The sequence below is a fragment of the Trematomus bernacchii genome, unplaced genomic scaffold (assembly GCF_902827165.1).
Source record: "Trematomus bernacchii unplaced genomic scaffold, fTreBer1.1, whole genome shotgun sequence".
Lineage (NCBI taxonomy): Eukaryota > Metazoa > Chordata > Actinopteri > Perciformes > Nototheniidae > Trematomus > Trematomus bernacchii.
This window is the reverse complement of record NW_022987852.1, coordinates 230092-249268: the sequence shown is the minus strand read 5'-3', so window position 1 is coordinate 249268 and position 19177 is coordinate 230092. Positions and strand designations below refer to the sequence as shown.

The following is a 19177-nucleotide window of genomic DNA, read 5'->3' as shown; positions in this document are numbered from 1 at the left end:
TAATCAGGCGCCGCTCAAACAGAAACAGTCAGAGACCAGAAGCGAGGTAAGCGACTAAATTCATATCCCTCTCCTCCATTTAATTACAGACACAAATAGGTTTTTGCACGACAGAGGAGAAAGAGAGAGAAAGTGAGGGGGTGATTTATATAAAAAGAAGGCCCGTAATTAAAAACTATTAGAAAGTAATAGCATTGTTTAAGACGACATCCCCAGGGCGGCTGTAATTGACTTTGGTCGGGCGGCCGGCGCTTATTCGTTCTCTATTTGCCTATTCATTGAGAGAGGGGGGAGGAAAGGGGGAGAAAGGGGGAGAGATGGAGGGGAAAATAACTTGTTGCATGTTAAGGCAGAGATGGTGAGATCACGTCACCTTGAATGTGACCTTGCTTTGTTTGTACGGCAGAGTAAATAACGACACAATGAATGCGCTCACACACACACACACACAAACACACACACACACACACACACCACACACAAACACACACACACACACACACACACCACACACACACACCACACACAAACACACACACACACACACACACACACACACACACACACACACACACAGCTGCCTGTTTAGATGACTGCAGGTCCTCAGAGAGCAGCTCAGTGTATCAGTGTATGTCCAATGGTAGAGGAGACACACACACACATTTACACACAGACATACATGGTGTTATAACCCCAGCAGACTGCACACTTTACTGTCTGTAGTACACACACACTGTCTCACATACAGCTGACACGGACTTAAAGATAATTGTAATAACTAATCATTAAACATAATGCCACATAAATCAATAAAGACATTGACCTTTTGGCATTGGAAATCATCCTAATACTCAGCCATGACATCAAAATACCTCTTGATGGCACTTAGCTACGCATGTTTTCACACGGACACTTCTCTCTCCAACTTGCAATCATGTTTCCACATCAAGTAACATGACAAACTGACCAATTAAAGCTAAATGCAAAGAAAAAAACTACTTTAAAGAGTCCTCTCCTGCTGATGTTCAGGTGTATATCAGTATGTAGTGTCTCTACTTTAAAGAGTCCTCTCCTGCTGATGTTCAGGTGTATATCAGTATGTAGTGTCTCTACTTTAAAGAGTCCTCTCCTGCTGATGTTCAGGTGATATCAGTATGTAGTGTCTCTACTTTAAAGAGTCCTCTCCTGCTGATGTTCAGGTGTATATCAGTATGTAGTGTCTCTACTTTAAAGAGTCCTCTCCTGCTGATGTTCAGGTGTATATCAGTATGTAGTGTCTACTTTAAAGAGTCCTCTCCTGCTGGTGTTCAGGTGTATATCAGTATGTAGTGTCTCTACTTTAAAGAGTCCTCTCCTGCTGATGTTCAGGTGTATATCAGTATGTAGTGTCTCTACTTTAAAGAGTCCTTCCTGCTGATGTTCAGGTGTATATCAGTATGTAGTGTCTCTACTTTAAAGAGTCCTCTCCTGCTGGTGTTCAGTGTATATCAGTATGTAGTGTCTCTACTTTAAAGAGTCCTCTCCTGCTGATGTTCAGGTGATATCAGTATGTAGTGTCTCTACTTTAAAGAGTCCTCTCTGCTGGTGTTCAGGTGTATATCAGTATGTAGTGTCTCTACTTTAAAGAGTCCTCTCCTGCAGGTGTTCAGGTGTATATCAGTATGTAGTGTCTGTACTTTAAAGAGTCTCTCCTGCTGGTGTTCAGGTGTATATCAGTATGTAGTGTCTCTACTTTAAAGAGTCCTCTCCTGCTGGTGTTCAGGTGTATATCAGTATGTAGTGTCTGTACTTTAAAGAGTCCTCTCCTGCTGGTGTTCAGGTGTATCAGTATGTAGTGTCTCTACTTTAAAGAGTCCTCTCCTGCTGGTGTTCAGGTGTATATCAGTATGTAGTGTCTCTACTTAAAGAGTCCTCTCCTGCTGGTGTTCAGGTGTATATCAGTATGTAGTGTCTCTACTTTAAAGAGTCCTCTCCTGCTGATGTTCAGGTGTATATCAGTATGTAGTGTCTCTACTTTAAAGAGTCCTCTCCTGCTGATGTTCAGGTGTATATCAGTATGTAGTGTCTCTACTTTAAAGAGTCCTCTCCTGCTGGTGTTCAGGTGTATATCAGTATGTAGTATCTCTACTTTAAAGAGTCCTCTCCTGCAGGTGTTCAGGTGTATATCAGTATGTAGTGTCTGTACTTTAAAGAGTCCTCTCCTGCTGGTGTTCAGGTGTATATCAGTATGTAGTGTCTCTACTTTAAAGAGTCCTCTCCTGCTGGTGTTCAGGTGTATATCAGTATGTAGTGTCTGTACTTTAAAGAGTCCTCTCCTGCTGGTGTTCAGGTGTATCAGTATGTAGTGTCTCTACTTTAAAGAGTCCTCTCCTGCTGGTGTTCAGGTGTATATCAGTATGTAGTGTCTGTACTTTAAAGAGTCCTCTCCTGCTGGTGTTCAGGTGTATCAGTATGTAGTGTCTCTACTTTAAAGAGTCCTCTCCTGCTGATGTTCAGGTGTATATCAGTATGTAGTGTCTCTACTTTAAAGAGTCCTCTCCTGCTGATGTTCACTACAGCAAAGGGAAAACCCCCAAATAGCATAATAGGGCCTCTTCAGAAAAACTGACTTATTCCTTTTCTACCCGTCTGTTTATCCTCCTCTCTCCTCCCTCTGTCTTACAGGTGAGGTTTTTATGTGTTTTACCCTCTCCTCTTACTCCTCCATTAAATCAGCCGCTCTCTGATCGCCCACTAATGAAGGAAAGGAGAGGAAGAGAGAGAAAGAGAGAGAGAAAGAGAGAGAATGAGTGCTGGAGGCTCGCCCGAGGCAAAGGAGAGAGAGCGACAGATTAAAGGAGTCATATTCCATTTTCAAAGCCTCTCTCTCTCTCTCTCTCTCTCTCTCTCTCTCTCTCTCTCTCTCTCTCTCTCTCTCTCTCTCTCTCTCCCATCTCTCTCTCTCTCTCAGTTAATGTCACACTTTAGCCGTTGTCTTTCCCTCCGTGTTTACCTCCATCTCTTTCTTTCTCTTAAATGTGCAGGATTTCCTCTTTCCTCTTGTCCACCTTTCAGATATCTTTACCTCATGTACCCCGTGCATGCGTCACATTAATGTGGAGGTAATTTACGAACCTGGTGGACACGTCCTTTCTGTCTGCCTAAGGATTGAGGGAGTAAGACATGACTGATTTGCAAAAAAACAAAAAGAGAAGATGTATTGTTACACTTCGTTTACCTCCATCTGTTCCCTTCACACCTCTCTTTCCTTCTCATGTATGTCCTCTTAAGCCATGTCCACCTTTTAGATACCCTTAACCCCATTTATCCTTGTCCTGTGCGTCACATTCATGTGGAGGTCATTTTGTCTAAGGATTGAGGGGTAAAGCCCTTTCTGTTTTGCAAGAAAAGAAGAGAAGAAGGTATTTAATGTGCAGATGGTGGCTCTGTCGCCCTCTACTGGCCAACTGCAGAACTGTCATAAAGTCTGAGCACGAAAGAACAAAAAATGCATTTTCTCAACAAAATGTTTGAGTCAATTTAATCTTCTATTGACTGCTCGTTATTGGATATTGACCTCTGATCATCAGCCTTTGCATTTAACAGCCAAGAGTTCTCAATATCGTCATTCTGCTGGGACTCCACTATAAGTACATGTCGAAAGTTTCCACATGTTTAAAACCCGTAGAGCGGGCTCAACAGAGTCTTTCTAAATTATACAGGAGTCATACATTTTGAGATTAACTCTTTTTTAAAGGGGCCCTGTTATGTTCTTGGGAAATTATAACAAAGTCAATGAAAGTCAGCCGTTGATGTTTCGGTCACTGTGTGTGTGTGTGTGTGTGTGTGTGTGGTGAGTTGTGTGTGTGTGTGTGTGTGTGTGATGTTGTGTCGAGTTTGTGTGTAGTGTGTGATGTGGTGGTGAGTGCGTGTGTGTGAGGTGTGTGTGTGTGTGTGTTTTGTTTTTATGTCATTGAGGTTGTCCGTGTTTACCGCTCATCCCGAAAGGGTGTTTTACTTATGTACCTGTGTGGATAGTTTTCACAGGTGTGTGTTTTGTCTGTAGACAGATAAAACTGCCTTTCAGTGTGTGTGTGTTGTGTGTGTGTGTGTGGGTGTGTGTGTGTGTGTGTTGTGTGTGTGTGTGTGTGTGTGTGTGTGTGTGTGTGTGTGTGTGTGTGTGAATTCATTAAAGGCACTGTTAGTCCTCAGAGACGAGCTCTGCTAAAACGCCTGCAGGCTTAAATCCATCGAGCTTTCACTTTTGTGGCCCATAGTCGCTTTCTCTCTCTTTATTTTCCCATTGTATTTGAATGCCATCACGATCGTCTCTCACCAGAACGTTCTGTGTCTTCTCTTTCCTGTCGTCTTCTTCGTTGGTAATTCTCACTCTTTATGCTCTATCTGTCACAAAGTCCTTTCTCTTTTTTCTACTTTCCCCCCCGTGTTTTACCCAAACAAAACGTGACTCCCCTTTGTCCTCACGCTCTCTGAAAAAGGGGAAGATCTCCTTTTACATTTTTAAAGACTTTCTCCCTTGTGTCCTTCTTCGTGTCCTTCCTCTCTCCCTGGAAACCAAAGTGGAAAATCTCCTCGTTAAAGCAGAGCGCATTCTCTTCTGTAATGTCTTCTTTTTCCTCTGTTTTCTTGCTTTCATTGTGAACAGGTAAGTCATATTTATTCCTTCTCTCTCCTAACCGTCTATTTCCTGTTTTTTCTTACTTTTGCTCATATTTATTCCAACATTTCGGACCCAAACTTAAAACTGCGTGGCTGAAAAGCTCGTCGAATCCTTTTTTTAAGGCTGTGTGAGGTTTTATATGGAAACTACTTATTTTTACAGGTCTCCAGTTCCCGGATACTTCCCGGATACTTCCCGGATACTTCCCAGATACTTCCCGGATACTTCCCGGATACTTCCCAGATACTTCCCGGATACTTCCCGGATACTTCCCGGATACTTCCCGGATACTTCCCAGATACTTCCCGGATACTTCCCGGATACTTCCCGGATACTTCCCAAAGCAAGATGTTTTCCAGCATCTTCAAGAAACCTAAATTACCTTAAATCTTAGCAAGTGCATGTTTGCTTAAGCAACTATTAATTATCCTTTCAGTAGAAAGTAGCACAAATGCTGTTGGGTGAGGTCTCCATTGTTTCTCACCTGACTGATACCCACTAACCCTCTCTTATTAGTCTGCTTACAAGGTGAAACCTGGTATTTTGAACGCATCACCCCTCCACAGAAGTCAATGGAAATGATTGGACTTATCCATTGGACGCATTTCCAAAGTGTAAGTCATGTTACTTGATGGCAGAAAAACAAATAGGTTGTTTTTTTATGCTTCATTGGCTTTTATCGTAAAGTACATTTCCCCTTCTTTGGAATCAAACAATATCTATTTGTCTCCAACTCGAGACAAGTATTCTTTCTAAGTCTGTATCCCTTCATTTCTTTTCTTCTGTGTCCTCACATATCCTCTGTTTTTCGCAAGTATTTCCTTATTTTCTGTCCAGAAAGACCAGCACCTGATGTCTGTATTTCTCCACCTTACACAACGTTTTTCTCTTACCTGTTTCTCATTCTTTTCTTGCCTCTTTCTATTCGTCTCTCCTTCAGACGATGAGCATTCAGTCCTCTATCTGCAAATCACTCGTTCCCATTTCTCTGCCTTTCTTTAAAAAAAAAAAAATCTCTTTTGCCAAGTATTTCTCTGCCTTTAAATCGCTCCTTCTAGGTTGCCTCCCTTTCTTTGTGAGAAGGCAACTTCACCCTCTATCTGTGGCTTTTCTCTTTCTCTGTGTTCTCGCAGTGGAAACGAGGACAGATTGACTTTGAGATCTGACCCGAGCTAAGACGGCTGTCAGCAGGTAATGATAGAGACTTAGAGAGCGACGCCTTTTTCACAGAGAGGGATCACGCCTCGTCCTCCACTTAAAAAGAAGCCTTTTAAAATGTAGATCCCTGTAGCGAGAACAGGCTATCCTTCTAAAATACACCTTGATCGATTCCCTTAACTATCCGACTCCAGCAGCAGCGGGGGAACGGAGTCAGACGTGGAAATAAATCCCAGAAAGAAATCAGAGCCCGCAGAGACAGAAAAGGGCTTTCTTCTCTCCTGAAATTCTGCGTTTGTTGGACAACAACATAGAGTTTTCTTTGGGAAATTCAGACAATTCAAGACATAACTATGACCGAATTTTGCAATAACAACTTTATGTGAACATGGGAACTTTTCAGACAGGAAGCCGTTTCCAATTTCAGTTTTTAAGCCTTGAAAAGTGTATGTACCGGCGGCTAAACTTGAATGATGTTGGTAGATGAGTATTCAGTACAGAATGGTGCTGATTGGTCAAACAAAAGCCTTACATCAGTTAAAGTTTTCTTTCTGACCTTCTATCAGGCAGTTCTTTGTTATTTGAGAATGACAAGACCCTGATGACTTCTTGTCGCTGTGCTAACTTGATTTTATTCACGCGGTTAGCACCACAAGTTTATGAAGCAAGACTTATTCAGATGTTCTGGGGAGTTTTTAGGTCAGAATTGAACAATTGGGGCGTATTAATTTCAATGCTAAACCTCTGTGATTATTCTCTTCTGAACTAGCTAAATACACGGAGTGTGGGGTAGAGTTCTTCAGAATTGACGTGGGCAACTCTACCGTGAAGTCAGAACCTCTGGCTCTTTGACTTGTTTTGTGAATTCTCCGGCCGAGGCTCCTAAATAAACCCATCAGTGTTTGCCATCAAAGCTCCAGCTCTCCCCGTGTCTCTCTGAGTCCTGACTCCAATTGCTTCAGAAGTTTCCCCCACAATAACTACTCTCAGCTTCATGGACACGGTAGGCCAACACTACTGCATAGTGACAAAAAATCTCAAAGAACAAAAGACGGAAGAATGAAAATGGCCCAAATATTTAAACCTTGAAGAAGGATTTCATCTTGAGCAAAAGATCTGCAGGTAGATCAAGCTGAGGTGAGAGGGGAACACGTTTACTTTCTAAAGGAAGAATAAAGAGGAGAACGAGTGGGTGGTTTGAAAATAGTCTCTTTGTTCTAATGTCCAAACGATCAGTCTGAGAAGTCAGATACAGTACTTCAACGGACTAAATGAGATGCTGATCTGAAATGATCTTCCAGAAGATACCTAACCCATACAGACGCAACAAGAATAGAGACACCTGCTTAATGTCCAAACCAAAGCCTTCCTGAAACACATCACTGACACAAAACAAACCAAATTTGGCATTATCCAATTATACAGAAAGCTGCTGAAGAAGTTGAGAATCATTGACTCTGAAATCAGCTTCCACACAATCAGCAGCGAGTTCATGAAGTCGCCCTGCAGAAAGACGATTTCAGAACAATCTGAGGGAATGATGAGAAAAAAAAGACCTCCAGCGTCACTTTTCTGAAAGCCCCCCCTTTCTGAGAGGAAATTAATTCTGAAAGAGGAGGAATAGAAGGAGCAGCCGGGGTGAGCGGAGGTTCTGCATTAGACTACGCTCGACTAAAACCAAGTCATTTAAACGTCTGGCGGCCTGACCTCAGAGCGACAGAGACGAATAATCCCCTCCATATTTCACTTCCTTTTTTCCTCCCCGTGTTTTACACATCCTAACCTCCTCCTCCTCGCTCCGTTTGACCCCGCCGGGCCACCGTAGAGTCACTTCCTGATTGCCACTCTGGATGTTCAGAGCTCAGGAACTTTTGGGGAAGGTAATTGAAAAAGTTTTAGGGAGCTTTATGGTTTCCTTTTATTCTGGGGAGGTGTGTGACTTTTTTGGTTATGTCAGGTCTAATGGTAGCAGTGCCAGCAGACAGAACTTGAACTGTTTGGATATTTAGCATGAAATAGAAGAAGTATTATTCTTATTTGTTTGCAAAAAATGTGCCTAAATATCACAAAAGCTGGCAATACTTTTAGCAAAGCAATTTTCCAGGTTCTGCTCTCTGACGATGATAAAAAAAAACGACCAGATACAACTAAAGACACAGAACCTTTTTGGAAATAACTCAAATTTATGTTGCTAAAAGTAATTGGCAGTATGTATATATCAAGCATGAAATACAGCAAATGTTACGCTCATATGGTCGCCTAAATTGCGAGCTAAATATCCAAACGTTGCCAATATATTTAGCAAAATATATTTCGAGTTCTACCAGAAAACCTGAGAAAACTAAGGAGACGTACCTTTTCCCCAGAACTCTGAATGGTTTTGCTATAAGCATTAGAGAAGTTTGGATATTAAGCATGAAACAACACAAGTACTACACTCATTTGTTTGCATAAAGCACATGCTAAATATCAAATATTTTGGCAATACCTTTAGCAAAACTATTTCCAGTTCTGCCCGCTGACAACATTTGTCTATTGAACATGAAACACAACAAGTAATACCCCTTTTTGTTTGCTGAATAGCCAAACATTGCCAAGACAAAAACTATTTCTAGTTCTACCGTAAAAACCAGAAACAGGAATTTGGGCAGAATTTGAATTTGTTTTAAAAATGATTGGCAACATTAGGATATTTGTCATGAAACGCAACAAGGATTACACTCATTTGTTTACATAAAGCACATGCTAAATATCCAAACTTTGCCAATACTTTTAGCAAAAACTATTTCCAGTTCTGCCCATGCGTCTATAACACCTGACAAAACGAATGAGAGAAAACTTTTGTCCAGATTTCAAAGTTGTCTTGCAGTTACTGAGATTCCGTTGTTATATGTTGATTAATCCAATCAGAGCAGAGTATTCAGTCATGTGACAGTACTCACGGTCCAGATGACACTCTCTGATTCCCTCCACGTCCTCAGCATGAATTAACTGGTAACACCTTTTCCCCACAATGTCCACTGCAGTCAGGTCCATGTAGTCGCTGATCCTGAAACACAACGCACAATATCTACATTAATACACACGGAAAAGTGAATAATACAAAATAACTGCAATAGTTTATATTATATATATAATTAACAGAACCCAGATGTTTTAGTTTCTCTTTATTTATCTAGTTTATTCAAATTAAATTCTGAGTGCCTGACATTCAATGACAGAGCAGGTCTTGCGTTTTTGCTCCATGAAAACACACAATAACTCACACCAGTGTTGATCTTTTGTAGAAAGCTTCTCCAAAAGAAAGACTATGAAACTTAACTGTAGTTCATCCAGAGGGATTACAAAATAAACTCTAAGAAAAGCTTTTAAAATATAATTGAATATAGAGAGATGCTATTGTATTTGCACCCGGGTGTCTGTAGCTAACGGGTGTCTGTAGCTAAAGATGCTATTTACACCCGAGTGTCCGTAGCTAAAGATGCTATTTGCACCTGGGTGTCAGTAGCTAAAGATGCTATTTACACCCGGGTGTCAGTAGCTAAAGATGCTATTTGCACCCGGGTGTCAGTAGCTAAAGATGCTATTTGCACCCGGGTGTCCGTAGCTAAAGATGCTATTTGCACGCGATGTCCGTAGCTAAAGATGCTATTTGCACCCAGGTGTCAGTAGCTAAAGATGTTATTTGCACCCGGGTGTCAGTAGCTAAAGATGCTATTTGCACCCGTGTGTCCGTAGCTAAAGATGCTATTTGCACCCAGGTGTCCGTAGCTAAAGATGCTATTTGCACCCGGGTGTCCGTAGCTAAAGATGCTATTTGCACCCAGGTGTCCGTAGCTAAAGATGCTATTTGCACCCGGGTGTCCGTAGCTAAAGATGCTATTTGCACCCGGGTGTCAGTAGCTAAAGATGCTATTTGCACCCAGGTGTCCGTAGCTAAAGATGCTATTTGCACCCGGGTGTCCGTAGCTAAAGATGCTATTTGCACCCGGGTGTCAGTAGCTAAAGATGCTATTTGCACCCGGGTGTCAGTAGCTAAAGATGCTATTTACACCCGGTGTCCGTAGCTAAAGATGCTATTTGCACCCAGGTGTCCGTAGCTAAAGATGCTATTTGCACCCAGGTGTCCGTAGCTAAAGATGCTATTTGCACCCAGGTGTCAGTAGCTAAAGATGCTATTTGCACCCGATGTCCGTAGCTAAAGATGCTATTTGCACCCGGGTGTCCGTAGCTAAAGATGCTATTTGCACCCCGGGTCTCCGTAGCTAAAGATGCTATTTGCACCCAGGTGTCAGTAGCTAAAGATGTTATTTGCACCCGGGTGTCAGTAGCTAAAGATGCTATTTGCACCCGGGTGTCAGTAGCTAAAGATGCTATTTGCACCCGGGTGTCCGTAGCTAAAGATGCTATTTGCACCCGGGTGTCCGTAGCTAAAGATGCTATTTGCACCCGATGTCCGTAGCTAAAGATGCTATTTGCACCCGGGTGTCCGTAGCTAAAGATGCTATTTGCACCCGGGTGTCCGTAGCTAAAGATGCTATTTGCACCCGGGTGTCAGTAGCTAAAAGATGCTATTTGCACCCGGGTGTCAGTAGCTAAAGATGCTATTTGCACCCGGGTGTCCGTAGCTAAAGATGCTATTTGCACCCGGGTGTCAGTAGCTAAAGATGCTATTTGCACCCAGGTGTCCGTAGCTAAAGATGCTATTTGCACCCGGGTGTCCGTAGCTAAAGATGCTATTTGCACCCGGGTGTCAGTAGCTAAAGATGCTATTTGCACCCGGGTGTCCGTAGCTAAAGATGCTATTTGCACCCGTGTGTCAGTAGCTAAAGATGCTATTTACACCCGGGTGTCCGTAACTAAAGATGCTATTTGCACCCAGGTGTCCGTAGCTAAAGATGCTATTTGCACCCAGGTGTCCGTAGCTAAAGATGCTATTTGCACCCAGGTGTCCATAGATCAATGTGACTACAGGCTACATCTTTATACTGTACATACAACCCAGTCTCACGCCATTTCGTGTTATAGTCACGAAATTAATTTAATCTATTGATTCGTGTTCACCAACACGATTTTCGCATTTTTTTCGTGTCACACAGAACGATTTTAAATGCAATGTATTTCTATTGGTAGTATGTTTCGTGCCTGCACCACGTCTTTTTGTCCGGTCGGGTCTTGGAAGACCAGAAGCTGTGTGGTTCAAAACAGTGTCTTACTCAATATCTTACCCTAAGCCTAACCCTATCCCTTTTATTTTAAATTGTATAATGTCTGAGTTTTTTTGCCGTCCGCGAGGAAAAGAAATGGCTCAGAGCCTCAGAATACTGACATCTGTATTTTATGTCATCTTTTTTTCCTTCTAATTTGTTATTATTTGGTGCAGGCACGAAACATACTACCAATAGAAATGCATTGCTTCTAAAATCGTTCTGTGTCAGAATACTGAAATCTGTATTTTTTTAAATCTGTTTTTCCTTCTAATTTGTTATTATTTACATTGCTTTTAAAATCGTTCTGTGTGACACGAAAAAAATGGGAAAATCGTGTTGGTGAACACGAATCAATAGATTAATTTCGTGACTATAACACGAAATGCCGTGAGACTGTGTTGGTACATAGGATGGGTTGAAAATGAAGGCAAAAACTGCTGCAGACCACGATTTTATGAATATATGTAGGCTAATATGCTTTTTGTGTAGCTGTTTTTTGTACTGGACGAGCTCCTGTGCAAAGTCAAAATGTTGTGAATCTTTGAAATATTACACTTGTCACCCCAGGACAGTTTTCCCTCTCTCTCTCTCTCTCTGGTACTCAACGATTAAGAAGACAGATTCAGGGAAGAAGAAGAAGAAGCTAATAACTCAACAGCAGACATTGAAGCCCCTCTGTCTATTGTACAAGGTAACACACATTAGCTTTAAAAAGGTTTAATTTGAACAAATTCGCCACAGGATAGACGAACAATTTCCCCCGCTATCATTCTGTGGGGTTTCTGGGGGAGACTAATGTCTGGCAGGCAGATAACAGCACACTCTGTTCTTTATAAAAAAAACATCCTCCCATTTTCTCATTCTCTTAGAAACTCAAAATGGGGCTGTAATGGGAGCTTGTCTGTTCTGCGCCGAGATGCTTTTCTGTTGAATATCATCATCTGCCTTGCATTGTGTCCCTTTTTCCAGCCAACAAAAAAGCAATCATTTTTCTTCCTTCTCTCTTTTTATAATAAAACATGAAGGTTTTTTTTTCTTTTCCCGCCTGATATGAATCTGCGGCGGTCGGACGGTTAACTCCTGAGAGATCCTGATGCCTATCTGCTTTATCTGGACAGAGAGAAGGAGCTAGATCCATCAGCAGCACATTTCACTGTTAAACCAGCCAGGATTGGGTCAGACGTCCTCATGAATAAGAAGCTCCGACAAGAAAGGCGAGTCCTTTTTCTCCCCAGAACGGCAAGAATGAAGCAGGAATACAGAAACGGTGGAATTGAGTTTCATGTTTGACACTGATGCTCAAAAACGGGATATTGAAGACCGGTTTCTTGTCACAAATATATGTAAAAGACATGAACGCATTTCAGGGATGCATCAGAAGAAAAGATAATTTTGTATAGTTTGCAGAAAGACATGGGGACTTTTTTACGTCTTTTTTAAATAGATTTTATACAAGATCCAAGATGTGGGAAGATGTGTTTGTTTCCTTTATTTATTTATTATAAAGAAAAATGAAAATGAAAACTTGCTTTATGAGCTCTAACATATTTCAACATTTCTCAAATTTATTATACAAATATTTTTATATAAATAATTTTAACAAAGATCACGTGAAAAGCATAAAGTTCTCTTATATATGAGAATGAGCGAAATCTTTCTTCAGATTTAAAGGTGCTTTTGTGGAAAGATATCTTTAATTATTTAAATAAGCTGTGAAGCCCAATAGAGTGCCACAGTGACGCGTCCTAAAACCCGGAAGTAAGCTGCGCATGGGTTCCTATCATAAATCTATCGATTAGATTTACGATTAGAAAATTATAAATGTAGGGTAGACATGTGGATATTATCCGACTGAACAAAACGTGATCCATGTGTTTCAACCACAGACCTTATTTCAAGCTATTTTCCAAAATCCTATGGAGAATGCATTGCTTTTTTGTCAAAGGAACCCATGCGCAGCTTACTTCCGGGTTTTAGGACGCGTCACTGTGGCACTCTATAGAAAGACTAGCAAACTTAACCGTAGTTTTTCAGAGAGATTACAAATAAAAAACTCTGAAAACAGATGCTATTTGCACCCGGGTGTTCGTAGCCAACGATGCTATTTGCATATGTTATACTCTATATCAGGGTACTAGTCGAGGGCCGGACTGGTTCAATGTTTATTGCAGAACTTATTGAAATGAACTTATTGCACATATTAAACCTGGAACTAACAAAGCTTCAATGATTGCCTATAAAAACAACATGAAACATTAAATAATCAGTAGCATTCATTTCTTATGGCTCCATCTGCAGCTTCTCCAGAGTCATTTCTTATGAGTACATTTCTCCACAGGCCAACAACAGCTTCAACAAAACTATTTCCCTCAAAGAACAAACCAAACATGCCCTGTTGACGTGAGAGAAAAAGTGCAGAAGGAAACATGTAAACTCAGTGTGCTGCTCTGTGATGCTAGCTCAGATACTTGGCATCTCATCTTGGGTGCAAGGTCATCAATGTTTGGGCTCAGGCTCTGAGCTGAGGAGACCCTCAGGATGGAGTGAAGGTGTGCGTGCAATATACCGGAGGGCCAGATCTAATAGAAAATATCCTGCGGGCCGAAATTAAATCCACCACGGGCCTGATTTGGCCCCCGGGCCTTGAGTTTGACACATGTGCTCTATATGATATAAGATCACGTGAAAAGCATAAAGTTTCAAGATCATGAAAAAAAAAAAGCAAGAAAGATATCTTTAGTTATTTAAATAAGCTGTGAAACTTCAGAAAAACGTCCCAATTTCCAAGCAATGATCAGCCAGAAAAACCAATAAAAAAGCGAAATATGCCTAAAACCACAAACATTGAGATTTCACTCAGAGTTGTTTTGTCCTCTTTGGCTTTCCGTAGTCCCCCCTCCTACCTGTTCTCGCAGTAGATGATCTTCAGGTCGAGGTTGACTCGGGTGACGAACATCTGACAGTCGATTCGCACCTCGTTGATGGTGGGGGGGGGCAGAGCGTGGGCCACCACCACCAACCCCAAAATCTGAACCGGCACCGAGCGACTGTGCGTCAACGCCATCCTGATCCGGAGACGCCCCGTCACGTGGATCACCTGATAGGTAAAGAACATACAGGGAAAACAGTATTACATTAAATCAAGTTTTATTGATACGGTCCAATAATAATGTTCTTTATCCCGTGTCAGGTGTGCGTGTCAGTGTTGTCACAAAGCAGGAATGTCTTACTTCTTACTGTTACTGATGAGTGATTTTTCACAAGTCTCGAAAGAAGAATCTAGGGTCTAGAAACAGAGTAAGCTGCTCCTAAAGTCCATGTCACAACTCAAGTCCATACACACTGATACCACCTGTACTGACTGCTCGAGGGACGGCTTCTCAAAGTGTAAACAATCAGATTAAGGTGCCTTGCTCAAGGGCAACTCTACAGCGAGTCACTGAGGAGGAGGAGGAGGAGGAGGAGGAGGAGGAGGAGGAGGCTTCTTACCCCTCTGGGTTCGGCTTTAAAACTACTAACTGTAGTGTTGTGTGTGTGTGTGTGTGTGTGTGTGTGTGTGTGTGTGTGTGTGTGTGTGTGTGTGTGTGTGTGTGTGTGTGTGTGTGTGTGTGTGTGTGTAGTAATATATGCATGCGTGTGGATGAATATTTATGTGCGTCTCTGCCTCCGCTGTGATTTGCATGATCTGAGTCTGCCAGGTGGAACATGGTTTACGACACACACACACATAAACACACACACACACACACACACACACACACACACACACACACACACACACACAAACATAAACACACACACACACACACACACACACACAACACACACACACACACACAAACACACAAACCTAAACACACACACACACACACACACAAACATAAAAACACACACACACACACACACACACACACAAACCTAAACACATGCGCGCACATGAGCACACACACTCTAGTTTTTATTTGCCTTAACGACACAATAAAAGCACTTCCTGATTCTTTTAAAGTGTTGTCATTTTGTTAATTTAGGTCAAAAATATATTTTTTTGTATCTGAAAGCTCTGTCGTTTTGTCATCTATAGATCAAATATATAACACATGTAATATCGTTACAACATCTTCAAGATTTCTCTCGACTGTCCGAGGTCATCCTTGAAGAAAATCTAGTGTATTAGTGTTGGATGAACCATAAGAGACCACACACACATTCACCACAGGAGAGAGGAGCCTCTCTAATCCCAACTCACAATCTAGATGGTAACACACACATTCCTATAGCACTGAGATCTGTACATGGAGCACACACACACACACACACACACACACACACACACACACACACACACACACACACACACACACACACACACACACACACACACACACACACACACACACACACACACACACAGAGGATCAGAGTTTACATGCTGAGTCTCCCTTACACTGTGGGATTATGTGATCCGACCAACATACATATCCGGTGTGTGTGTGTGTGTGTGTGTGTGTGTGTGTGTGTGGTGTGTGTGTGTGCGTGTGTGTGTGTGTGTGTGTGTGGGTGTGTGTGTGCGTGTGTGTGTGTGTGTGCGTGTGTGTGTGTGTGTGTGTGTGGGTGTGTGTGTGCGTGTGTGTGTGTGTGTGTGTGTGTGTGTGTGTGTGTGTGTGGGTGTGTGTGTGTGTGTGTGTGTGTGTGATCTCCTTGAAGACAGAAGAATATATTATCAATGACTGGCTTATCAGTCATCAAATGAAGTGATCCATATGGAAATGCTTAATCCTACCGTAGACAACTAGGTGTGTGTGAGTGTGTGTGTGCGTGTGTGTGTGAGTGTGTGTGTGCGTGCGTGTGTGTGTGTGTGTGTGTGTGTGTGTGTGTGTGTGTGTGTGTGTGTGTGTGGTCACTCTGCAGCCAAGGTTCTTGGTTTTTGTATTTGATCCAGTTACACTGTGACATACCTATAGACAGTCTGTTCAGTTATGCTTATAGTAGAGGATCAGTGAAGTCATGGACAACAGTCTGGATCACTTTATAATAACCTTCATCCTCTGACCTTGAATCCTGAGGACTTGATGTGCACTCCTCTCTTTGTGAGCGTGGACTTCATCCTGATGAAGAACGATCGCTCCAGATGTTTGTCGGGGGCCAGGAGAGAGGGACTGCTGGACTCCACTGAGGAACAAACACACACACACACACACACACACACACACACACACACACACACACACACACACACACACACACACACACACACGTTTAACACTTGCATATGTTTTTCACTTCATAGACACACTCAAGACCAAGACAGTTTTTTTACCGCGCTGTTCTTCGTGATGAATGAAAATAGTAGGTTTGGAGGTTATATCTCATTTTGACATATATGTATAAACACAGTCCCCAAGGTTGAAATAAAGTGATTTAAACGCTGTAAAACAAATAAATACATTTCTTCTGTCAGCACCTGTCGGCCAATCCCAGCCGCTGTCAAACTGACAATCATCTCAAAGCACATCATAGTAATCAAACATCGAAATGTCAAAACACGTCAGGAGCAAGACGAGAGAAAAACAAGACCAACAAACAGGTGAGTTAAAGGGGCTCTGATCATCTTCAGGTGTATATCAGTATGTAGTGTCTCTACTTTAAAGAGTCCTCTCCTGCTGATGTTCAGGTGTATATCAGTATGTAGTGTCTCTACTTTAAAGAGTCCTCTCCTGCTGATGTTCAGGTGTATATCAGTGTGTAGTGTCTCTACTTTAAAGAGGTCCCTCTCCTGCTGATGTTCAGGTGTATATCAGTATGTAGTGTCTCTACTTTAAAGAGTCCTCTCCTGCTGATGTTCAGGTGTATATCAGTATGTAGTGTCTCTACTTTAAAGAGTCCCTCTCCTGCTGATGTTCAGGTGTATATCAGTATGTAGTGTCTCTACTTTAAAGAGTCCTCTCCTGCTGATGTTCAGGTGTATATCAGTATGTAGTGTCTCTACTTTAAAGAGTCCTCTCCTGCTGATGTTCAGGTGTATATCAGTATGTAGTGTCTCTACTTTAAAGAGTCCTCTCCTGCTGATGTTCAGGTGTATATCAGTATGTAGTGTCTCTACTTTAAAGAGTCCTCTCCTGCTGATGTTCAGGTGTATATCAGTATGTAGTGTCTCTACTTTAAAGAGTCCTCTCCTGCTGATGTTCAGGTGTATATCAGTATGTAGTGTCTCTACTTTAAAGAGTCCTCTCCTGCTGATGTCAGGTGTATATCAGTATGTAGTGTCTCTACTTTAAAGAGTCCTCTCCTGCTGATGTTCAGGTGTATATCAGTATGTAGTGTCTCTACTTTAAAGAGTCCTCTCCTGCTGATGTTCAGGTGTATATCAGTATGTAGTGTCTCTACTTTAAAGAGTCCTCTCCTGCTGATGTTCAGGTGTATATCAGTATGTAGTGTCTCTACTTTAAAGAGTCCTCTCCTGCTGATGTTCAGGTGTATATCAGTATGTAGTGTCTCTACTTTAAAGAGTCCTCTCCTGCTGATGTTCAGGTGTATATCAGTATGTAGTGTCTCTACTTTAAAGAGTCCTCTCCTGCTGATGTTCAGGTGTATATCAGTATGTAGTGTCTCTACTTTAAAGAGTCCTCTCCTGCTGATGTTCAGGTGTATATCAGTATGTAGTGTCTCTACTTTAAAGAGTCCTCTCCTGCTGATGTTCAGGTGTATATCAGTATGTAGTGTCTCTACTTTAAAGAGTCCTCTCCTGCTGATGTTCAGGTGTATATCAGTATGTAGTGTCTCTACTTTAAAGAGTCCTCTCCTGCTGATGTTCAGGTGTATATCAGTATGTAGTGTCTCTACTTTAAAGAGTCCTCTCCTGCTGATGTTCAGGTGTATATCAGTATGTAGTGTCTCTACTTTAAAGAGTCCTCTCCTGCTGATGTTCAGGTGTATATCAGTATGTAGTGTCTCTACTTTTAAGAGTCCTCTCCTGCTGATGTTCAGGTGTATATCAGTATGTAGTGTCTCTACTTTAAAGAGGTCCTCTCCTGCTGATGTTCAGGTGTATATCAGTATGTAGTGTCTCTACTTTAAAGAGTCCTCTCCTGCTGATGTTCAGGTGTATATCAGTATGTAGTGTCTCTACTTTAAAGAGTCCTCTCCTGCTGATGTTCAGGTGTATATCAGTATGTAGTGTCTCTACTTTAAAGAGTCCTCTCCTGCTGATGTTCAGGTGTATATCAGTATGTAGTGTCTCTACTTTAAAGAGTCCTCTCCTGCTGATGTTCAGGTGTATATCAGTATGTAGTGTCTCTACTTTAAAGAGTCCTCTCCTGCTGATGTTCAGGTGTATATCAGTATGTAGTGTCTCTACTTTAAGAGTCCTCTCCTGCTGATGTTCAGGTGTATATCAGTATGTAGTGTCTCTACTTTAAAGAGTCCTCTCCTGCTGATGTTCAGGTGTATATCAGTAATGTAGTGGCTCCTAGCTTTAAAGAGTCCTCTCTCCTGCTGATGTTTCAGGTGTTATTAATCAGTAATGTAGTGTCTCTACTTAAAGAGTCCTCTCCTCTCTGACATGATGTTCAGGTGGTATATCAGTATGTTAAAGGTGTCTCTACTTTAAAGAGTCCTCCCTGGCTGATGTTCAAGGGTTGTATATCAAGTATGTAGTGTCTCTACTTTAAAGAGTCCTCTCCTGCTGATGTTCAGGGTGTATATCAGTGATGTAGTGTCTCTACTTTAAAGAGTCCTCTCCTGCTGATGTTCAGAGTGTATATCAGTATGTAAGTGTCTCTACCTTAAAAAGAGTCCTCTCCTGCTGATGTTCAGGTGTATATCAGTATGTAGTGTCTCTAACGTTAGAGTCCTCACTCCCTGCTGATAGTTCAGGTGTATATCAGTATGTAGTGTCTCTTACTTTAAAGATCCCTCATCCTGCTGATGTTCAGAGTGTATACTCAGTATGCTAGTGTCTTCTACTTTAAAGAGTCCTCATCCTGCTGATGTTCAGGTGTATATCAGTATGTAGTGTCTCTACTTTAAAGAGTCTCTCCTGCTGATGTTCAGGTGTATATCAGTATGTAGTGTCTCTTCATGTCTCCATGCTTTAATGTTCAAAAAGCTCTTTATTTTTCTCTGTGCTGCAGCATCTATTTTCACCCTCTGT

The 19177-nt window shown here is 41.8% G+C and overlaps 1 protein-coding gene across 1 annotated transcript in view; it reads right to left on the bottom strand.

The window, feature by feature from the left end:
* The window catches only part of LOC117469070 (neuronal PAS domain-containing protein 3), a gene marked incomplete at its 5' end in the record, with an annotated part of 223829 nt that overhangs the window by 12151 nt on the left and 192501 nt on the right, over positions 1-19177 (bottom strand). The window contains 3 exon segments of the mRNA XM_034113450.1: positions 8761-8867; positions 13932-14125; positions 16079-16197. Of these exon segments, the coding sequence (XP_033969341.1) occupies positions 8761-8867; positions 13932-14125; positions 16079-16197 (420 nt within the window).